Source organism: Limanda limanda, chromosome 11 (assembly GCF_963576545.1).
Source record: "Limanda limanda chromosome 11, fLimLim1.1, whole genome shotgun sequence".
NCBI classification, from domain to species: domain Eukaryota; kingdom Metazoa; phylum Chordata; class Actinopteri; order Pleuronectiformes; family Pleuronectidae; genus Limanda; species Limanda limanda.
In genome coordinates this window covers 504113-522549 of record NC_083646.1, presented here as the reverse complement: position 1 = coordinate 522549, position 18437 = coordinate 504113, and the positions used below count along the sequence as shown (strand labels likewise).

The 18437-nt window shown below is 47.8% G+C and overlaps 1 protein-coding gene across 1 annotated transcript; it reads left to right on the top strand.

Moving 5' to 3' along the window:
• Positions 1-1956: 1956 nt before the first annotated feature.
• Positions 1957-17989, top strand: LOC133014422 (mothers against decapentaplegic homolog 4-like). The gene is made up of 10 exons (XM_061081659.1): positions 1957-2076; positions 3017-3265; positions 12135-12312; positions 13345-13473; positions 14141-14440; positions 14520-14573; positions 14658-14841; positions 14922-15090; positions 15177-15297; positions 16254-17989. The coding sequence occupies exons 2-10, from the start codon at positions 3023-3025 to the stop codon at positions 16457-16459; spliced, it is 1584 nt and encodes a 527-aa protein (XP_060937642.1). The 5' UTR covers positions 1957-2076; positions 3017-3022; the 3' UTR covers positions 16460-17989.
• The last annotated feature ends 448 nt before the right edge of the window (positions 17990-18437 follow it).

Sequence of the window (18437 nt, the reverse complement as noted above, 5' to 3'; positions counted from 1 at the left end):
CCAGACTTTGTTCTCATGTGCATTCACAGAACCCAGTTTGTCTCATCGTCTCTAACAAGGTGAGACGTCCTCTGGTCTTCAACAAGAGGAGAACTACTGAAACAGGTGAAGAAGGTAGAAACCTCAGAGACACATGTGAGGACCCGTCTCCAGGAGACACGTGTGAGGACCAGTCTCCAGGAGACACGTGTGAGGACCCGTCTCCAGGAGACACGTGTGAGGACCCGTCTCCAGGAGACACGTGTGAGGACCCGTCTCCAGGAGACACGTGTGAGGACCCGTCTCCAGGAGACACGTGTGAGGACCCGTCTCCAGGAGACTCATGTGAGGAACTGTCTCCAGGACGGACACGAGTCCAGCAGATGTCCCGTGGAACAGAGGACATCAGAGTCTTTACAGCTTTGATTAGAATAAACAGTTTGTAGCAGAACTGAATGTCAATGAACTGATGGATTATTGTCAGTAATGGTCGAGTCTCTGAGGAGAAATATTATATATCAAGCAGTCTAGTTGTGATCATAGTCCACGACCAGGATCCACCACCAGGATCAGGATCCACCATCGTGATCCACAATCTGCTGCCAACACGGTCCACGATCCTCCAATTTGATCACTTGTAGTTGGCTTCTTGTAACACAGGTATATTATATATATATATAATATATATAATTATATATGAGTTAGACATACAAATGTTGTGCTTGTGCAACTGTAGTAAAAGTTGAACAACAGTGTAAAGTATATGTACTGCAAATACTCTCTTCTTTTCTTGGTATGAAAAGTAAGCGTTTCTGTTTAGTAGACTTGTGATGGTATCCTTAAATTTATGTTTCATAGTTGAATTGATATACATTTTAAACGTACTTGTAAAGTTTTTATTCAATGGTGCAGGAATCAAATCAAGTGTTTTTATATTGAACTTGTATCAAATCATCCTTGAAATATATCAAAACGGACCAGAAATACATTAGTTTTCATTTATTTATCCATTTTACTGTATCGCGCTCTCATCACCACCAGATGGTGCTAAAAGTCCTGGGTTACCAGGGCAACGACACACATGTAGAGGCACAGGAGAGTTTCACACTAAAGCAGGAGTCACACACACACACACAGGTCAAAACAAACAGTGGGGGAAGCTTTTCTGGTTGTAGCCTTCAAAATAAAAGCTCAAATTGGTAGTAAAAGGTTATATTTTACACTTGTTAATACTTGTTAAAATAGTTTTATGCAGATTATGATGATTGTTACTAAAAACAGGAAGTGCATTTTTCATAAAGCTGCACTGACACATCTTTCTAAACTTTTAAATTGAGTGCAATTCAGTAGCACTTAAATGAAACTTACTTAAAGCATTTTGTAGTTTTATTTTTGAAGACATTGTACTTTCTTGATCCTTGTTGTTCTTGGTTTGTTCCTCGGGGTTGATGCACTTATTGTAAGTCGCTTTGGATAAAAGCGTCAGCTAAATTAAATGTAATGTAATGAATATTTATACATCTCTATAAATCCCTTGTCTTTGCTTCAGTATAATCTCCAGTGAGTTTGTCAGGACCCTTGTTACTGTTGTGTTGTGTTGTCAGTGTAAATAACAGTGAGACAACACACTGGATGTCAGCAGCTCTTATTTTCCAAGGACGGACTTCAGATGACTTCCTGTTATGTCTGACTGTCTGCATGGTCATGAAACACCCCCCCCCCCCCCCACAGACAGTCTGACTCTCAGCAGACGGACACACAGAAACACACAGACACACACAGAGACACACACACAGATAGACACAGACACACAGAGACAGACACACACACACAGAAACCCACACAGACACACACAGAGACACACACAGAGACAGACACACACACACAGAAACACACAGACACACACAGAGACACACACAGAGATAGACACAGACAAACAGAGACAGACACACACACACTCAGAAACCCACACAGACACACACAGAGACAGACACACACACACTCAGAAACCCACACAGACACACACAGACACACACAGAGACACACACACACTCACCAACACAGTGGATCACAGCCGAGCAGAGAGAGCTGCGTCCGGTGAGTGAAGCTGAAGATTCATCAACACTGAGATTTGATCTGAGACAACTGTTGATGCAGCATGTCTGTCTGTAACTGTCTGTCTGTCTGTCTGTCTGTCTGTCTGTCTGTCTGTCTGTCTGTCTGTCTGTCTGTCTGTCTGTCTGTCTGTCTGTCTGTCTGTCTGTCTGTCTGTAGCTGTCTGTCTGTAACTGTCTGTCTGTCTGTAGCTGTCTGTAACTGTCTGTCTGTCTGTCTGTCTGTCTGTCTGTCTGTCTGTCTGTCTGTCTGTCTGTCTGTCTGTCTGTCTGTCTGTCTGTCTGTCTGTCTGTCTGTCTGTAACTGTCTGTCTGCCTGTCTGTAGCTGTCTGTCTGTCTGTTTGTCTGTCTGTCTGTCTGTCTGTTTGTAACTGTCTGTCTGTCTGTTTGTAACTGTCTGTCTGTCTGTCTGTAGCTGTCTGTCTGTCTGTCTGTAGCTGTTTGTCTGTCTGTTTGTCTGTCTGTAACTGTCTGTCTGTAGCTGTCTGTCTGTAGCTGTCTGTCTGTCTGTCTGTTTGTAACTGTCTGTCTGTCTGTCTGTCTGTCTGTCTGTCTGTCTGTCTGTCTGTCTGTCTGTCTGTCTGTCTGTCTGTCTGTCTGTCTGTCTGTCTGTCTGTCTGTCTGTCTGTCTGTCTGTCTGTCTGTCTGTCTGTCTGTCTGTCTGTTTGTAACTGTCTGTCTGTCTGTCTGTCTGTCTGTCTGTCTGTCTGTCTGTCTGTCTGTCTGTCTGTCTGTCTGTCTGTCTGTCTGTCTGTCTGTCTGTCTGTCTGTCTGTCTGTCTGTCTGTCTGTCTGTCTGTCTGTCTGTCTGTCTGTCTGTCTGTCTGTGTGTAGCTGTCTGTGTGTAGCTGTCTGTCTGTCTGTCTGTAACTGTCTTTGATCACTGATCATCTTTATACAGTCACTGACGGTCTTTTCTCCAGGTGACCATGTCGGTGCTTGACTCCGCCCCCAGCGGGGGTGACCCCGCCCTCAGTATCGTTCACAGCCTCATGTGTCACCGACAGGGCGGAGAGAACGAGGTCTTCGCTCAGCGGGCGATCGAGAGCTTGGTGAAGAAGCTGAAGGAGAAAAAAGACGAGTTGGACTCGCTCGTTACCGCGGTTACCACCAACGGAGTCCACCCCAGCAAGTGTGTGACCATCCAGAGGACGCTGGACGGACGCCTGCAGGTAGGGACTGATCTGAGGACAGATAATAAAAACTGGTCAATGGATAAATTATCTTCATAACTTGTTCAGGACGTTTAAAGACATTAAACAAATAAAACTGTCGACTGTCGACTCTTCAGACGTAATAAAACATAACAGAAAATATCAGCTACTGCTGCAGTAACGAGAGGTTCACAGAGAACATGAGGTTAACACTGTAAAGACGTTGTTCTAAACCCCCCCCCCCCGTCATCGTGGTGAGTAGATCCCTTTAACTTCTACATCAACGCAACGCAGAGAGAAGGACCCACAATGCAGTTCAGCGACACATGACGTCACCACGTTCAGAGAATGAGCAACAAATACGTTTGTATATTAATTTAGAAAAAAACCAGATGATGAGGGTGAGGGTGAGGATGAGGGTGAGGGTTAGTGTGAGGATGAGGATGAAGGTGAGGATGAGGGTGAGAATGAGGGTGAGGATGAGGGTGAGGATGAGGATGAGGGTGAGGATGAGGGTGAGGATGAGGGTGAGGGTGGGGATGAGGGTGAGGGTGAGGATGAGGGTGAGGGTGAGGATGAGGGTGAGGGTGAGGATGAGGGTGAGGGTGAGGATGAGGGTGAGGGTAAGGGTGAGGGTGAGGGTGAGGGTGAGTGTGAAGATGAAGGTGAGGATGAGGATGAGGGTGAGGATGAGGATGAGGATGAGGGTGGGGATGAGGGTGAGAATGAGGGTGAGGGTGAGGGTGAGGGTGAGGGTGAGGGTGAGGATGAGGGTGAGGGTGAGGGTAAGGGTAAGGATGAGGGTGAGGGTGAGGGTGAGGGTTAGTGTGAGGATGAGGATGAGGGTGAGGGTGAGGGTGAGGGTGAGGGTGAGGATGAGGGTGAGGGTGAGGGTGAGGATGAGGGTGAGGGTGAGGGTGAGGGTTAGTGTGAGGATGAGGGTGAGGGTTAGTGTGAGGATGGGGGTGAGGGTGAGGATGAGGGTTAGTGTGAGGATGAGGGTTAGTGTAAGGATGGGGGTGAGGGTGAGGGTGAGGGTGAGGGTGAGGATGAGGGTGAGGGTGAGGGTGAGGGTGAGGGTTAGTGTGAGGATGAGGGTGAGGGTGAGGATGAGGGTGAGGGTCAGGGTGAGGATGAGGGTGAGGATGAGGGTGAGGATGAGGGTGGGGATGATGATGAGGATGAGGGTGAGGGTGAGGATGAGGGTGAGGGTGAGGATGAGGGTGAGGGTGAGGGTGAGGATGAGGGTTAGTGTGAGGGTGAGGGTGAGGGTGAGGATGAGGGTGAGTGTGAGGATGAGGATGAGGATGAGGATGAGGATGAGGGTGAGAATGAGGGTGAGGGTGAGGGTGAGGATGAGGGTGAGGGTGAGGATGAGGGTTAGTGTGAGGATGAGGGTGAGGGTGAGGATGAGGATGAGGGTTAGTGTGAGGGTGAGGGTGAGGATGAGGATGAGGGTGAGGATGAGGATGAGGATGAGGATGAGGATGAGGATGAGGGTGAGGGTGAGGGTTAGTGTGAGGATGAGGATGAGGGTGAGGGTTAGTGTGAGGATGAGGGTGAGGGTGAGGGTGAGGATGAGGGTGAGGGTTAGTGTGAGGGTGAGGGTGAGGGTGAGGATGAGGGTGAGTGTGAGGATGAGGATGAGGATGAGGATGAGGGTGAGAATGAGGGTGAGGGTGAGGGTGAGGATGAGGGTGAGGGTGAGGATGAGGGTTAGTGTGAGGATGAGGGTGAGGGTGAGGATGAGGATGAGGGTTAGTGTGAGGGTGAGGGTGAGGATGAGGATGAGGGTGAGGGTGAGGATGAGGATGAGGATGAGGATGAGGATGAGGATGAGGATGAGGGTGAGGGTGAGGGTGAGGGTTAGTGTGAGGATGAGGATGAGGGTGAGGGTTAGTGTGAGGATGAGGGTGAGGGTGAGGGTGAGGATGAGGGTGAGGGTGAGGGTTAGTGTGAGGATGAGGGTGAGGGTGAGGATGAGGGTGAGGATGAGGGTGAAGGTGAGGGTGAGGGTGAGGGTGAGGGTGAGGGTGAGGGTGAGGATGAGGATGAGGGTGAGGGTGAGGGTTAGTGTGAGGGTAAGTGTGAGGATGAGGGTGAGGATGAGGGTGAGGATGAGGATGAGGATGAGGATGAGGATGAGGATGAGGATGAGGGTGAGGATGAGGTTGAGGATGAGGGTGAGGGTGAGGATGAGGGTGAGGATGAGGGTGAGGATGAGGATGAGGATGAGGATGAGGGTGAGGGTGAGGATGAGGATGAGGGTGAGGGTGAGGGTGAGGATGAGGATGAGGATCAATCAATCAATCAATCAAGTTTTATTTGTATAGCCCACATTCACAAATAACAATTCGTCTCATGGGGCTTTAACATTGTGTGACATCCTCTGTCCTTAACCCTCAACAAGAGTCAGGACAAACTACTAAAAACCCTTTTCACAGGTAAAAATATGTAGAAACCTCAGAGAGAGCCACATGTGAGGGATCCCTCTCTCAGGACGGACAGAAGTGCAATAGATGTCAGGTGTAAGAAAACATCATCAGGATTTTTAGCAGCATCCATTAGGCTAAACATTTTTCAATACTATGTGTCAGGCAGTCCCGCTGCAATCACAGTCTCTGGCCAGCAGCAAGACCACGATCCAGCATCAGGATGGGATCCACTATAATCCACAGTCATTGTCCACCGCCGCCAGTTAGAATCCATTATCAGCTGCCGCCTCGGTCGTGGTCCCTCATCATCCGATGCCAACGCGACAAAGGATCCTCCATTACAACGACGATCAGCTGGCACGATACAGAATCCACCGAACTGGATCCACCATTGCGACCTCCGACACGCGATCCACAATCATAATCCATGGTGCGGCCACAGCTGTGGCCCTGCATCCGCGGGCGCTAAGGCACAGAAACTCCGGGAAAAGGGTCAAGTTAGTAACATGTACTGATCAGATAAGAATTATCTTGATGTGATAAATATGGAGAAAAGGAAGGAGAAGCAGGAAAGAGAAGCTCCGTGTGTCTTGTGTCATAAATTCCCTGTGCGTCTTAGCATCATCAGGGGTTTTTGCCATTTAATCAAATTTGGAACATCGCACAAATTAGCTCTAACTATAAGCTTTATAAAAAAGGAAGGTTTTGAGTCTACTTTTAAACGAACAGAGCGTGTCTGCCTCCCTAACTGAAAGTGAGAGATTATTCCACAGCAGTGGGGCTTGATGGCTAAAAGCTCTGGCTCCTACTCTACTTTTAGAGACTTTAGGGACAACAAGTAAACCTGAGTTCTGGGATCGGAGTGCTCTAGTAGGTTGATATGGAACTAACATCTCTTTAAGGTAAAGAGGTGCCATATCATTAAGGGCCTTGAAGGTGAGGAGGAGAATTTTAAATTCTATTCTAGATTTAACAGGAAGCCAGTGTAGCGATGCTAATACTGGAGAAATGTGCTCTCTTTTCTTAGTTCTCGTCAGGACACGTGCTGCGGCGTTTTGGACCAGCTGCAGAGTCTTTAACGACTTGCTGCTGGAGCCTGATAATAATGAATTACAATAGTCCAGTCTCGATGTAACAAAGGCGTGGACTAGTTTTTCTGCATCTTTTTGCGAAAGGACATGTCTGATTTTTGAGATATTACGCAAGTGGAAAAACGCGGTCCTAGAAATTACTTTTAAGTGACTATTAAAGGACAAATCAGGATCGAAGATCACTCCCAAGTTCCTGACTGTGTCATTGGAAGCAAGGGCAATGTCATCTAGCGCAGCTATATCATTAGATAATGTATCTCTAAGGTGTTTAGGGCCGAGTATTATAACCTCTGTTTTATCTGAGTTTAATAAGAGAAAATTGCGGGTCATCCAGGTTTTTATGTCCTTGAGACATGCTCGAAGTTTAGTTAATTGATTACTTTGATCAGGTTTTATTGACAAATATAACTGGGTGTCATCCGCATAACAGTGGAAATTTACCGAGTGTGTCCTGATAATGTTTCCTAGTGGAAGCATATATAATGAGAATAAAATTGGGCCGAGCACAGACCCCTGTGGGACACCATGGTTAACTTTGGTGCGCACCGATGACTCATCATTGATTTGAACGAATTGGGAGCGATCAGCAAAATAAGATTTAAACCAGTTTAAGGCCGTTCCTTTAATGTTAATTAACTGTTTTAGTCTCTCTAATAAAATTTGATGGTCAATTGTGTGGAATGCTGCACTGAGATCTAACAGAACGAGGACAGACACAAGTCCCTGATCTGAAGCTATTAGAAGGTCATTAGGGACTTTTGCCAGGGCTGTCTCTGTGCTGTGATTGGTTCTAAACCCAGAATGAAAGTCTTCATATATATTATTTTCCTGGAGAAACTCACACAGCTGATTGGCTACAACTTTTTCTAAGATTTTAGATAGGAAGGGGAGATTAGATATTGGCCTGTAATTTGCTAAAACCTCTGGGTCTAGGGTGGGTTTTTTGAGTAGGGGTTTGATTACAGCTATTTTAAAAGACTGTGGTACATAACCTGATGATAATGACAGATTGATTGTGTTAAGTAACGAATTATCTATTAGGGGCAGAATTTCTTTAAGTAATTTAGTTGGAATCGGATCTAAAATACAGGTTGTTGGTTTAGAACCTGAGACTATTTTGGTAAACTGATCACGGGTGATCAGAGAGAAGCTGTCTAAATAATGGGAAGGATTCTCAGCCGTTTCTGAGATCTCTATTGTTGGGAGGGTATTAGTGCCAATTGAGGGCAGGAGATGATTGATTTTATTTCTAATAGTTAGAATTTTATCATTAAAAAAGGTCATAAAGATATTGCAATTTAGGGATCGAGGAATACTGGGTTCGGTGGAGGTGTGACTCTCTGTCAGCCTGGCTACAGTGCTGAAGAGAAACCTGGGGTTGTTTTTATTCTCTTCTATTAGTTTTGAGTAATAGGCAGCTCTTGCTTTGTGGAGAGCCTTTTTATATTCTGTAACACTACTCTTCCAGTCTAGGAGATTTTCAACACTGTTGCTGGAGCGCCACTTCCTTTCTAATTTTCTTGATATTTGTTTCAACTCATGTGTCTTGGAATTATACCACGGAGCTAATTTACTATGTTTTACACATTTCTTTTTTAGAGGCGCTATTGAGTCTAATGTTAATCGTAATGAGTCTGCAGAGCTTTCTACGAGGTGGTCAATCTCAATAGAGCTCGGGTTTTTAAAGAATTTGTTGTTTATGTCGACGGATAATACGGGTTTAAATGTAATCGGAATTATTTCCTTAAATTTAGCTACAGCACTATCAGGTAGACATCTAGAAAATGAGTTTTTTATTAGTGGCATATATTCAGATAGTGAAAAATCGAAGGTTATTAAATTATGGTCTGATAGTACTGGATTGCGCGGAAGTACTGTTAAATGTTCAATTTTGACACCGTATGATAACACAAGGTCAAGTGTGTGGTTACAACAATGAGTAGGTTGATGCACACACTGACTAAAACCAATTGAGTCTAGTATTGAAATAAATGCTACGCTCAGGCTATCTTTATTATTGTCAACATGAATATTAAAGTCACCAACAATAATAATTTTATCTGTCTTTAGGACTAGGTTTGATAAAAACTCAGGGAATTCTGTTAGAAATTCAGTATAAGCCCCAGGAGCACGATAAACTACAGCAAATATGATTGGCTGTTGGTGTTTCCTGGATTGACGTGGAAGATTAAGAACAAGACATTCAAATGAGTTGTAGCTAAGTTTAGGTTTAGGATTAGGATTAATTGATAGACTGGAGTTAAAAATAGCAGCAACTCCACCTCCTCGCCCGAGTTCCCTGGGAACGTGTGAATTTATATGACTGGGGGGAGTAGATTCATTCAAACTGACATATTCATCAGGATGCAGCCACGTCTCAGTGAGGGACAATAAATCTATATTGCAGTCTGAGACTAGTTCATTAACTAAAATAGCCTATGAGGACAGTGATCTAATGTTTAAAAGACCACATTTGAAAGTCTTAGTTTCCTGTGTTGTTCCAGAGGTTGTGTTAATTTGTATAAGATTATTGTGAGTTCTCGCTCTGTTATTGTTTAATTTAAATAATTGAATCGGACGGTAGACAGAGACAGTCTCTATGCGGTTGGGTGACTGATCCAGAGGGAGCGCAGAGAAGTGTTTAGCACTGCAGCTCTGCTTCCTGGTCCCAACTCTGGGTTGTCATGTGATAGACTTAGTAATATTCTTAGATAAGAGAGCTGCTCCATCCCAAGTGGGATGAACGCCGTCTCTCCTAACAAGACCAGGTTTACTCCAAAAAGTTTGCTTATTATCTATAAAGCCCGGAACCGTTTACAGGACACCACCTCGACAGCCAGCGGGTAAAAGAAAACATGCGACTAAACGTGTCATCACCTGTAGTGTTAGGGAGAGGGCCAGAGAAAACTACGTTGTCCGACATCGTTTTAGCAAAAGCACACACAGACTCAACATTAACTTTAGTGACCTCCGACATACGAAGCCGGGAGTCGTTGCTGCCGACGTGAATTACGATTTTACTGTATTTACGTTTAGTTTTAGCCAGCAGCTTCAATTTGGATTGGATGTCGCCGGCTCTGGCCCCCGGGATACAATTGACTATGGCCGCTGGTGTCGCTAATCTCACGTTTCTGAGAACCGAGTCGCCAATAACCAGAGTTTGATTCTCAGCGGGTGCGTCGCTGAGTGGAGAAAATCTATTTGAGACGTGAGCTGGTGGGTCTTTAATCGTGGGCTTTCTATGGGTGGTACTATGCCCCCTCCGGACCGTCACCCAGCCACCCTGGGCTCCCGGCTGCCCGGGGCAAGTCGAGGGACTGCTAGCTGAAGCTAAGCTAGGTGGCTTCGCTGCGGCTAGCACGGGCCGGCTAACTACAGCTAACGGGGGTTCTAAGCTGAGGAGCCGAGCTTCTAAGTTGCTAAGCCTCGCCTCCATGTCTACCAACATACTACATTTATTACATTTACCACTACTGTTAATGGAGGCGGAGGAGTAAGTAAACATGAGACACTCGGAGCAGGAGAGAGCGGTGGAGCGAGAGGGAGAGAGAGAACACATCGCTGCTAAAACTATGAGTGTGAGATTTAAACAGAACACAGAATCACAAAGCACCAGAGAGGAGGGGCTGGTATGTGAGGGTCCTTAACTATATACCGGTGATTTTAGCCGTAGTAGAACAGAAAGACAGTTGTGTTTAGCGGAGGAGCTAATTCAGATAGCGACTACACCACCCGTGTCCCGTGGCAATAACAGGAAGTGACGAAATGACGCAGCACGCTTACCGTAAACACTGGAGAAGATCCCACATCCAAGTGAGAGACAGATCACCTTCACAGGATGAGGGTGAAGGTGAGGGTGAGGGTGAGGATGAGGGTGAGGGTGAGGGTGAGGGTGAGGGTGAGGATGAGGATGAGGGTGAGGGTTAGTGTGAGGGTAAGTGTGAGGATGAGGATGAGGGTGAGGATGAGGATGAGGGTGAGGGTGAGGATGAGGGTGAGGGTGAGGGTGAGGGTAAGTGTGAGGATGAGGGTGAGGATGAGGGTGAGGGTAAGTGTGAGGGTAAGTGTGAGGATGAGGGTGAGGGTGAGGATGAGGATGAGGATGAGGGTGAGGATGAGGGTGAGGGTAAGTGTGAGGATGAGGGTGAGGATGAGGGTGAGGATGAGGGTGAGGGTGAGGGTGAGGATGAGGGTGAGGATGAGGATGAGGGTGAGGGTGAGGGTGAGGATGAGGGTGAGGGTGAGGGTGAGGGTGAGGATGAGGGTGAGGGTGAGGGTGAGGGTGAGGATGAGGGTGAGGGTGAGGATGAGGGTGAGGGTGAGGGTGAGGGTAAGTGTGAGGATGAGGGTGAGGATGAGGGTGAGGGTAAGTGTGAGGGTAAGTGTGAGGATGAGGGTGAGGGTGAGGGTGAGGATGAGGATGAGGGTGAGGATGAGGGTGAGGGTAAGTGTGAGGATGAGGGTGAGGATGAGGGTGAGGATGAGGGTGAGGGTGAGGGTGAGGATGAGGGTGAGGATGAGGATGAGGGTGAGGGTGAGGGTGAGGATGAGGGTGAGGGTGAGGGTGAGGGTGAGGATGAGGGTGAGGGTGAGGGTGAGGGTGAGGGTGAGGGTAAGTGTGAGGATGAGGGTGAGGATGAGGGTGAGGATGAGGGTGAGGGTTAGAACCCTTGGACAGACTCATGTGTTCTTCATGTTCTCTATGAGGTTCTTCAGATCCACTGGAACTAAACAGGATTATAATGTTGGTTCTTGGTTCAGATTTATTTCCTACACTCACAAAAACATGTACGCACACAAAGACACACACACATTCACTGTGTGACTGAACTCTTAACCCCGCCCCTTTCCTGTGTTTCAGACAAAACAAACCAGCCCCCAAACCCCCCTCCCTCCTCCTAGTGGAGAGAAACACACACACTCAGACACACACACAGACACACACACACACACTCAGACACACACACTCAGAGTCTGAGAGTCATCAGTCTGACACTGTTACATCAGATCTACTCGTTTTGTTTGGATGTGGAACCTCGAAGGTTCTCTTCCAGGTTCTCTAGGTGTTCTCTGAAGCTGCTTCCAGACCTGAGCTCCTCAGGTCTCTGGATCTTCTCTGGAGGATCAGACTCAGTTCCTCCTCCTGTATAGAGAGGGGGGGGACACACACAGAAACTAAAATAAACCACTCTGTCTCTCTCTCCTGTCTGTCTCTCTCTCTCTCCTGTCTGTCTCTCTCCTCTCTGTCTCTCTCCTGTCTGTCTCTCTCCTCTCTGTCTCTCACCTCTCTGTCTCTCTCCTGTCTGTCTCTCACCTCTCTGTGTCTCACCTGTCTGTCTCTCACCTGTCTGTCTCTCTCAGGTAGCAGGTAGAAAGGGTTTCCCTCACGTGATCTACACCCGTCTGTGGCGCTGGCCCGACCTCCATAAGAACGAACTGAAACACGTGAAGTTCTGTCACTTTGCGTTCGACCTGAAGTTCGACAGCGTGTGTGTGAACCCGTATCACTACGAGAGGGTGGCGCCGCCCGCCAGCGCAGGTAGACACCCACCTGTCTGTCTCTCACCTGTCTGTCTCTCACCTGTCTGTCTCTCTCCTGTCTGTCTCTCACCTGTCTGTCTCTGAACCCGTATCACTACGAGAGGGTGGCGCCGCCCGCCAGCGCAGGTAGACACTCACCTGTCTGTCTCTCTCCTGTCTGTCTCTCACCTGTCTGTCTCTCTCCTGTCTGTCTCTCACCTGTCTGTCTCTCTCCTGTCTGTCTCTCACCTGTCTGTCTCTGAACCCGTATCACTACGAGAGGGTGGCGCCGCCCGCCAGCGCAGGTAGACACTCACCTGTCTGTCTCTCTCCTGTCTGTCTCTCACCTGTCTGTCTCTCTCCTGTCTGTCTCTCACCTGTCTGTCTCTGAACCCGTATCACTACGAGAGGGTGGCGCCGCCCGCCAGCGCAGGTAGACACTCACCTGTCTGTCTCTCTCCTGTCTGTCTCTCACCTGTCTGTCTCTCTCCTGTCTGTCTCTCACCTGTCTGTCTCTCTCCTGTCTGTCTCTCACCTGTCTGTCTCTGAACCCGTATCACTACGAGAGGGTGGCGCCGCCCGCCAGCGCAGGTAGACACTCACCTGTCTGTCTCTCTCCTGTCTGTCTCTCACCTGTCTGTCTCTCACCTGTCTGTCTCTCTCCTGTCTGTCTCTCACCTGTCTGTCTCTCACCTGTCTGTCTCTGAACCCGTATCACTACGAGAGGGTGGCGCCGCCCGCCAGCGCAGGTAGACACCCACCTGTCTGTCTCTCACCTGTCTGTCTCTCACCTGTCTGTCTCTCTCCTGTCTGTCTCTCACCTGTCTGTCTCTGAACCCGTATCACTACGAGAGGGTGGCGCCGCCCGCCAGTGCAGGTAGACACTCACCTGTCTCACGCCATGCACAGGTGGTGGCCATGTTCCATTTAGTTTCATTAATTTATTGCAAGTTTATATATTTTTTCATTTTTATTTTTGAACTTTGCTAAAAAGTCAGGTCACGTAGCTTCATGTAACACAATCACTAACATCACCACTGTCTTCCTTCAGGTCCTCAGACTCTGATAAAGGAGGAGTTCATTCAGGAATGTCTAAAGATCGACCTGCCCCCCCACCCTGACCCCTACAGCCGGCCCCGCCCTGTCAACGTGTTTCCCAGCATGCATCTGTCTCCTCCAGGTCACTGTCAACGCACCTTTTATATCCGTCTCAAAGTTACCGTTTGATGGTGTAAATCATCTGAGTGGTTCTGGATGTGATGTAATGGATCTCAATCAATCAATCAAATCAATCACATGTTATTAGTCTCATATTCCCAGTTTGTCTCATATTCCCAGTTTGTCTCATATTCCCAGTTTGTCTCATATTCCCAGTTTGTCTCATATCCCCAGTTTGTCTCATATTCCCAGTTTGTCTCATATTCCCAGTTTGTCTCATATTCCCAATTTGTCTCATATCCCCAGTTTGTCTCATATTCCCAGTTTGTCTCATATCCCCAGTTTGTCTCATGTTCCCAGTTTGTCTCATATTCCCAGTTTGTCTCATATTCCCAGTTGGTCTCATGTCCCCAGTTTGTCTCACATTCCCAGTTTGTCTCATATTCCCAGTTTGTCTCATATTCCCAGTTTGTCTCATATCCCCAGTTTGTCTCATATTCCCAGTTTGTCTCATATTCCCAGTTTGTCTCATATTCTCAGTTTGTCTCATGTTCCCAGTTTGTCTCATATTCCAGTTTGTCTCATATTCCCAGTTTGTCTCACAGATGTAAACAAGGAGACACGTCGGCCCTCACACGGTTCTGAGAGGTTCTGGACGGTTGGTTCTGACTCTGTCCTTTCTCCTGCAGGTGGTAGAAGAGGCGTGTGTGGGGGGGCTGAGGGTGAGGACCCTGGTCCCCTTCTGCCCCCCCCGCCTCAGAGCCAGGGGGGGCAGGCCTCGCCACCAACATGGAGTCCTCCCGTCAGCCCAGAGTACAGCGACCCCTCTCCAGCTGGTGCTGTGGGGGGGGCGGGGTCTTGTGTTTCTGCAGCCACCTGGACAGGGAATGACCTCGCCCGCTACAGGGATGTAGGACCTCTACAGAGTGGGCGGAGCCACCAGCAGCCTCGATTACATCATCCTCATCACCCCCCCAATACTCACTTCTGTAGGAGATCATGTGACCATGTGAGATGTTAGTGTGGTTCTGTGGAACCAGTCCTGAGTGTGAATGTGTGTTCCTGCAGGGTCCCAGCATCACAGCACCACTCCGTATCCACAGCCTGTGTCCAACCAGCCAGGTAGGACCCCCCCCCCCAGTGTCCTCACCTGTAAAACACAAGTCCTCTCTTCTGACAACCCTCTCTGTCCCCCCCGTATCGCAGGTCCAGAGTTCTGGTGTTCTATCTCCTACTTTGAGTTGGACATCCAGGTTGGGGAGATGTTTAAGGTCCAGTCCAGCTGTCCCCTGGTGACCGTGGACGGATACGTGGACCCTTCAGGAGGAGATCGGTTCTGTCTGGGACAGCTGAGCAGCGTCCATCGCACGGCCAGCAGCCACCGCGCCCGGTGAGGTCATCCTGTGAGGCGTGGAACTCCCACAGCCGCAGTCCGCCTCCTTCTCACTCTGCGTCTCCTTCTTCTCACAGGCTTCACATCGGCCGAGGAGCTCAACTGGAGTGTCGGGGGGAGGGAGACGTCTGGATGCGTTGCCTTAGCGACCACCCTGTGTTCATTCAGAGTCACTACCTGGATCTGGAGGCCGGCCGAGCACCAGGAGGCGGAGTTCGTAAGATCTACCCGGGAGCTTGTATTAAGGTGAATATGTCCGTATGCAGATGACACGCTGGTGTACCTGTCTGTCCCTCACCTGGCTGTCTCTCACCCGTCTGTCCTCTGTACAGGTGTTCGACTTGCGGCAGTGCCACAGACAGATGCAGCGGCAGGCAGCAGCAGCTCAGGCCACGATGGTTGTTGGTTCGATTCCTGGCCCGGACAGTGTAGGAGGAGTCGCCCCTGCTGTCGGTGAGTATCACCTGTCTCTCTCTCTCTCTCTCTCTCTCTCTCTCCCTCTCTCTCTGGTGCTCATGTGATGTGACGTCCACACAGGAGGAACCGAGGCCTGAACTACCAAGTTCAACATATTCATCAATCAATCCAATTGTATTTGTATAACCCATATTCACAAATCACAATTTGTCTCATAGTCTTTAACAAGGTGTGACATCAACAAGAGTCAGGACAAACTACAAACCAAAAACACTTAGAGAGGGTAAAAAGAACGTAGAGACCTCAGAGAGACACATGTGAGGACACACACTGTCTCTGAGGACACACACAGACTCTGAGGACACACACAGACTCTGAGGACACACACAGACTCTGAGGACACACACTGAAACCTGAGGACACACACAGATTCTGAGGACACACACTGAAACCTGAGGACACACACTGTCTCTGAGGACACACATGGACTCTGAGGACACACACTGTCTCTGAGGACACACATGGACTCTGAGGGGGACACACTGTCTCTGAGGACACACACTGTCTCTGAGGACACACACTGACTCAGAGCATCGGGTGTTTTGGGGACAGGGTCTGGACAGATGGAGATGTCCTGGTGAGGTTGAGGCTGAGATCCACTTCACCAGCCACACGTGGGTTTGAACTTCCCTTTGAGGAGAGTGTGCACCACACACCAGTGATGAGTCACTGTGGTGAGGGTTCAGGTCCCACAGAGATGGGGGGGGGGGGTTAGCTGTTCAGTGTAAGTTACCATGGTGATTTACCCTGATAACAAGTGAACGAGCTTCGTAGGATTGAAAACAGCGAATTAAATCGGAAGTTAACCTGATAAGTGCAAATCCTTTGAGTTCAGGGATCTAATGTTATGCTAAACATTTCAGAATCAAGCTGTTTCATACAGGGTCTGTGTGTTGTGACTGTGTGTCAGTGAACCTCCTGTCCTCCTCCAGGTGTGTGCTCACTGGCGGGTCTGGGTGTGGACGACCTGCGAAGGTTGTGTATCGTGCGGCTGAGCTTCGTGAAAGGTTGGGGCTGTGACTACCCGCGACAGAGCATCAAAGACACCCCCTGCTGGCTGGAGGTCCACCTGCACCGGGCGCTGCAGCTTCTCGACCAGGTGCTGCATATGTTGCCGCCACAAGAGCATTCCCTCTGACACCCCCAACAGGTGTGTGTGGGTCTGAGAGTGTGGGTGTTTGTGTGATGCTTCTACGAGCCCGGCCCCCCTCCTGCTCCTACACACTGGTGCAGGGGCGGGTCCTGGCGACGTGGGCGGTGCCGAGAGGATGGCACAAGAGGCTGATTGATCACAACGTGATGAACAGCTCGCTGTCAGTACAGCAGCTTTCAGACTCTTTTTATATTTTTTATAGTCTACATTTTTTTCTGCCTGTGTGTGCATCTGTACACAGTGTACACAAGGGGCGCTTGCAGTTTTGCGTGTGTATGTTAGGGGGCGCCAATCTCAAATCTCGTCTCGGGCTCCAACATGGCCGCCGGCCCTGCACAGGTGTAAACAAACACTTCATTGCTCATTTGCTGGTTCAGGTACAGAACTCCATGCTTCAGACAATCAACCAACAGCAGTGTCTCATTCCTCCTGTCAATCAGATGAGTTTCCATGGATACCACTCACACGTTAAAAGCTCAGGTCGCTGAAAAAGAGAACATAAAAATCTCCTGTTGTAGAACCAGAGCAGGAACTGGAGCCTGCAATACAAGAGTTCTACATACACAGGATGTCTTTAAGTTCTCCAGCTGAACTTAACCTAACAATCACATTCAGGCTAGGTGGTCACATGACTCTGGTTATCAACTCGTTAACTCAGGTTTTCTTACTGTAGAGTGCACATAAAGGGGCGGGGTGTACTGTGTATGACCAATCACAGACATGGACAGTTTGACTGTCGGCAGAGCTGAGGATCAGACTGTTGTATAATAAAAATCAGAGGAGAACAAACAGCTGGTAAAACATCTGGGATTGTGCCAATGTGTGAGTTACAGCGCCCCCTGGTGACATTTGGTAAAAATATGTTAGGTGACCACGTGGTGAGTCGGCAGAGCTTTTATACAGTTTGATCTCTTATCTCCAACTTCACCTGGAGCAGGTCAGCTGATCACCACACGTTACCATGGTGATTTACCTCGATTACAAGAGAACGAGCTTCGTCGGATTGAAGACTCAGAATTAAACCTGAAGTTACCTGATGACCACAAATCCTTCTTCGTAGTTCAGGGTCCAGGTCTCCTGATGTTTCAGGAAGTCACTGATTTATACATCAGGTATTTTCAAAGTAAAACTCCACGGAATAAGAAAAGTTCACGTGATGGTCTCAGTGTGATCGTCTTCATTGATGTGCTCAGACGTGATGCTGATCTTTGTCTCTGCTCAGTTTTCAGATTTGATTATTTTAATTTTCATCTCCGTCAGTTTTATTTACTTTTATCTTATTTTGAAGGTTTCTACTTTATCATTCAGTCGGTTTTATAGAAACACGGTGACCATCATTGAACTTCAAAGTTTAACTCTGACTGCTCCTTTAACAAAGTTTTATTTACGTTGACTTTTATTGATAATCTACCAAAGATTGATTTCCTGCTCCTCATGACATCACATCCTGTTTACGCTTTGACTCTTAACAGTTTAAAGGCTTTTATACGGAAAGTGTGTATAACTCCCCAACATCTGCTGTTTCTTCAAAATAAACGTTTATAAAAAAATCTGTGTCTTTATTCAAGAATTGTATTAATTAATTGTTTTTTTATGCTGAATGACTTTTTATTTGAATTAGATAATAACATTTCCTGTGTAACAGAGGAATGTAGACAGTCATTTGACAGGTCATGTCAATAGAAGAATAGTTTAATCATCACTGTATTATAAAACAATTATTCAGATATATAAATTCACTTGGTTAAAGAGAATACACACAGCAAACATAACTTTATAAATTTATAATCTTCAGTCTGGAAAAGGCCGAGGGAACCTGAATGCATCATAAATGGCGCCAACAATGACAAAGAGTGGGCGTGTGTGACGTTTAAACGTTTCATCTTCGTCTCTTGATTGGTCACAGCCGCTGCTCTCCTGGCCAATCACAGAGAGGACTTCGGTATAACCAGCAGCTGGGGGA

Bases quoted from the DNA above. Each gene is read 5' to 3' on its own strand.
- LOC133014422 (XM_061081659.1), top strand. From the start codon at position 3,023: ATGTCGGTGCTTGACTCCGCCCCCAGCGGGGGTGACCCCGCCCTCAGT. The intron at 12,313-13,344 runs GTAGACACCCAC...GTCTTCCTTCAG, and splicing joins GGCGCCGCCCGCCAGCGCAG to GTCCTCAGACTCTGATAAAG. The intron at 15,298-16,253 runs GTGAGTATCACC...GTCCTCCTCCAG, and splicing joins AGGAGTCGCCCCTGCTGTCG to GTGTGTGCTCACTGGCGGGT.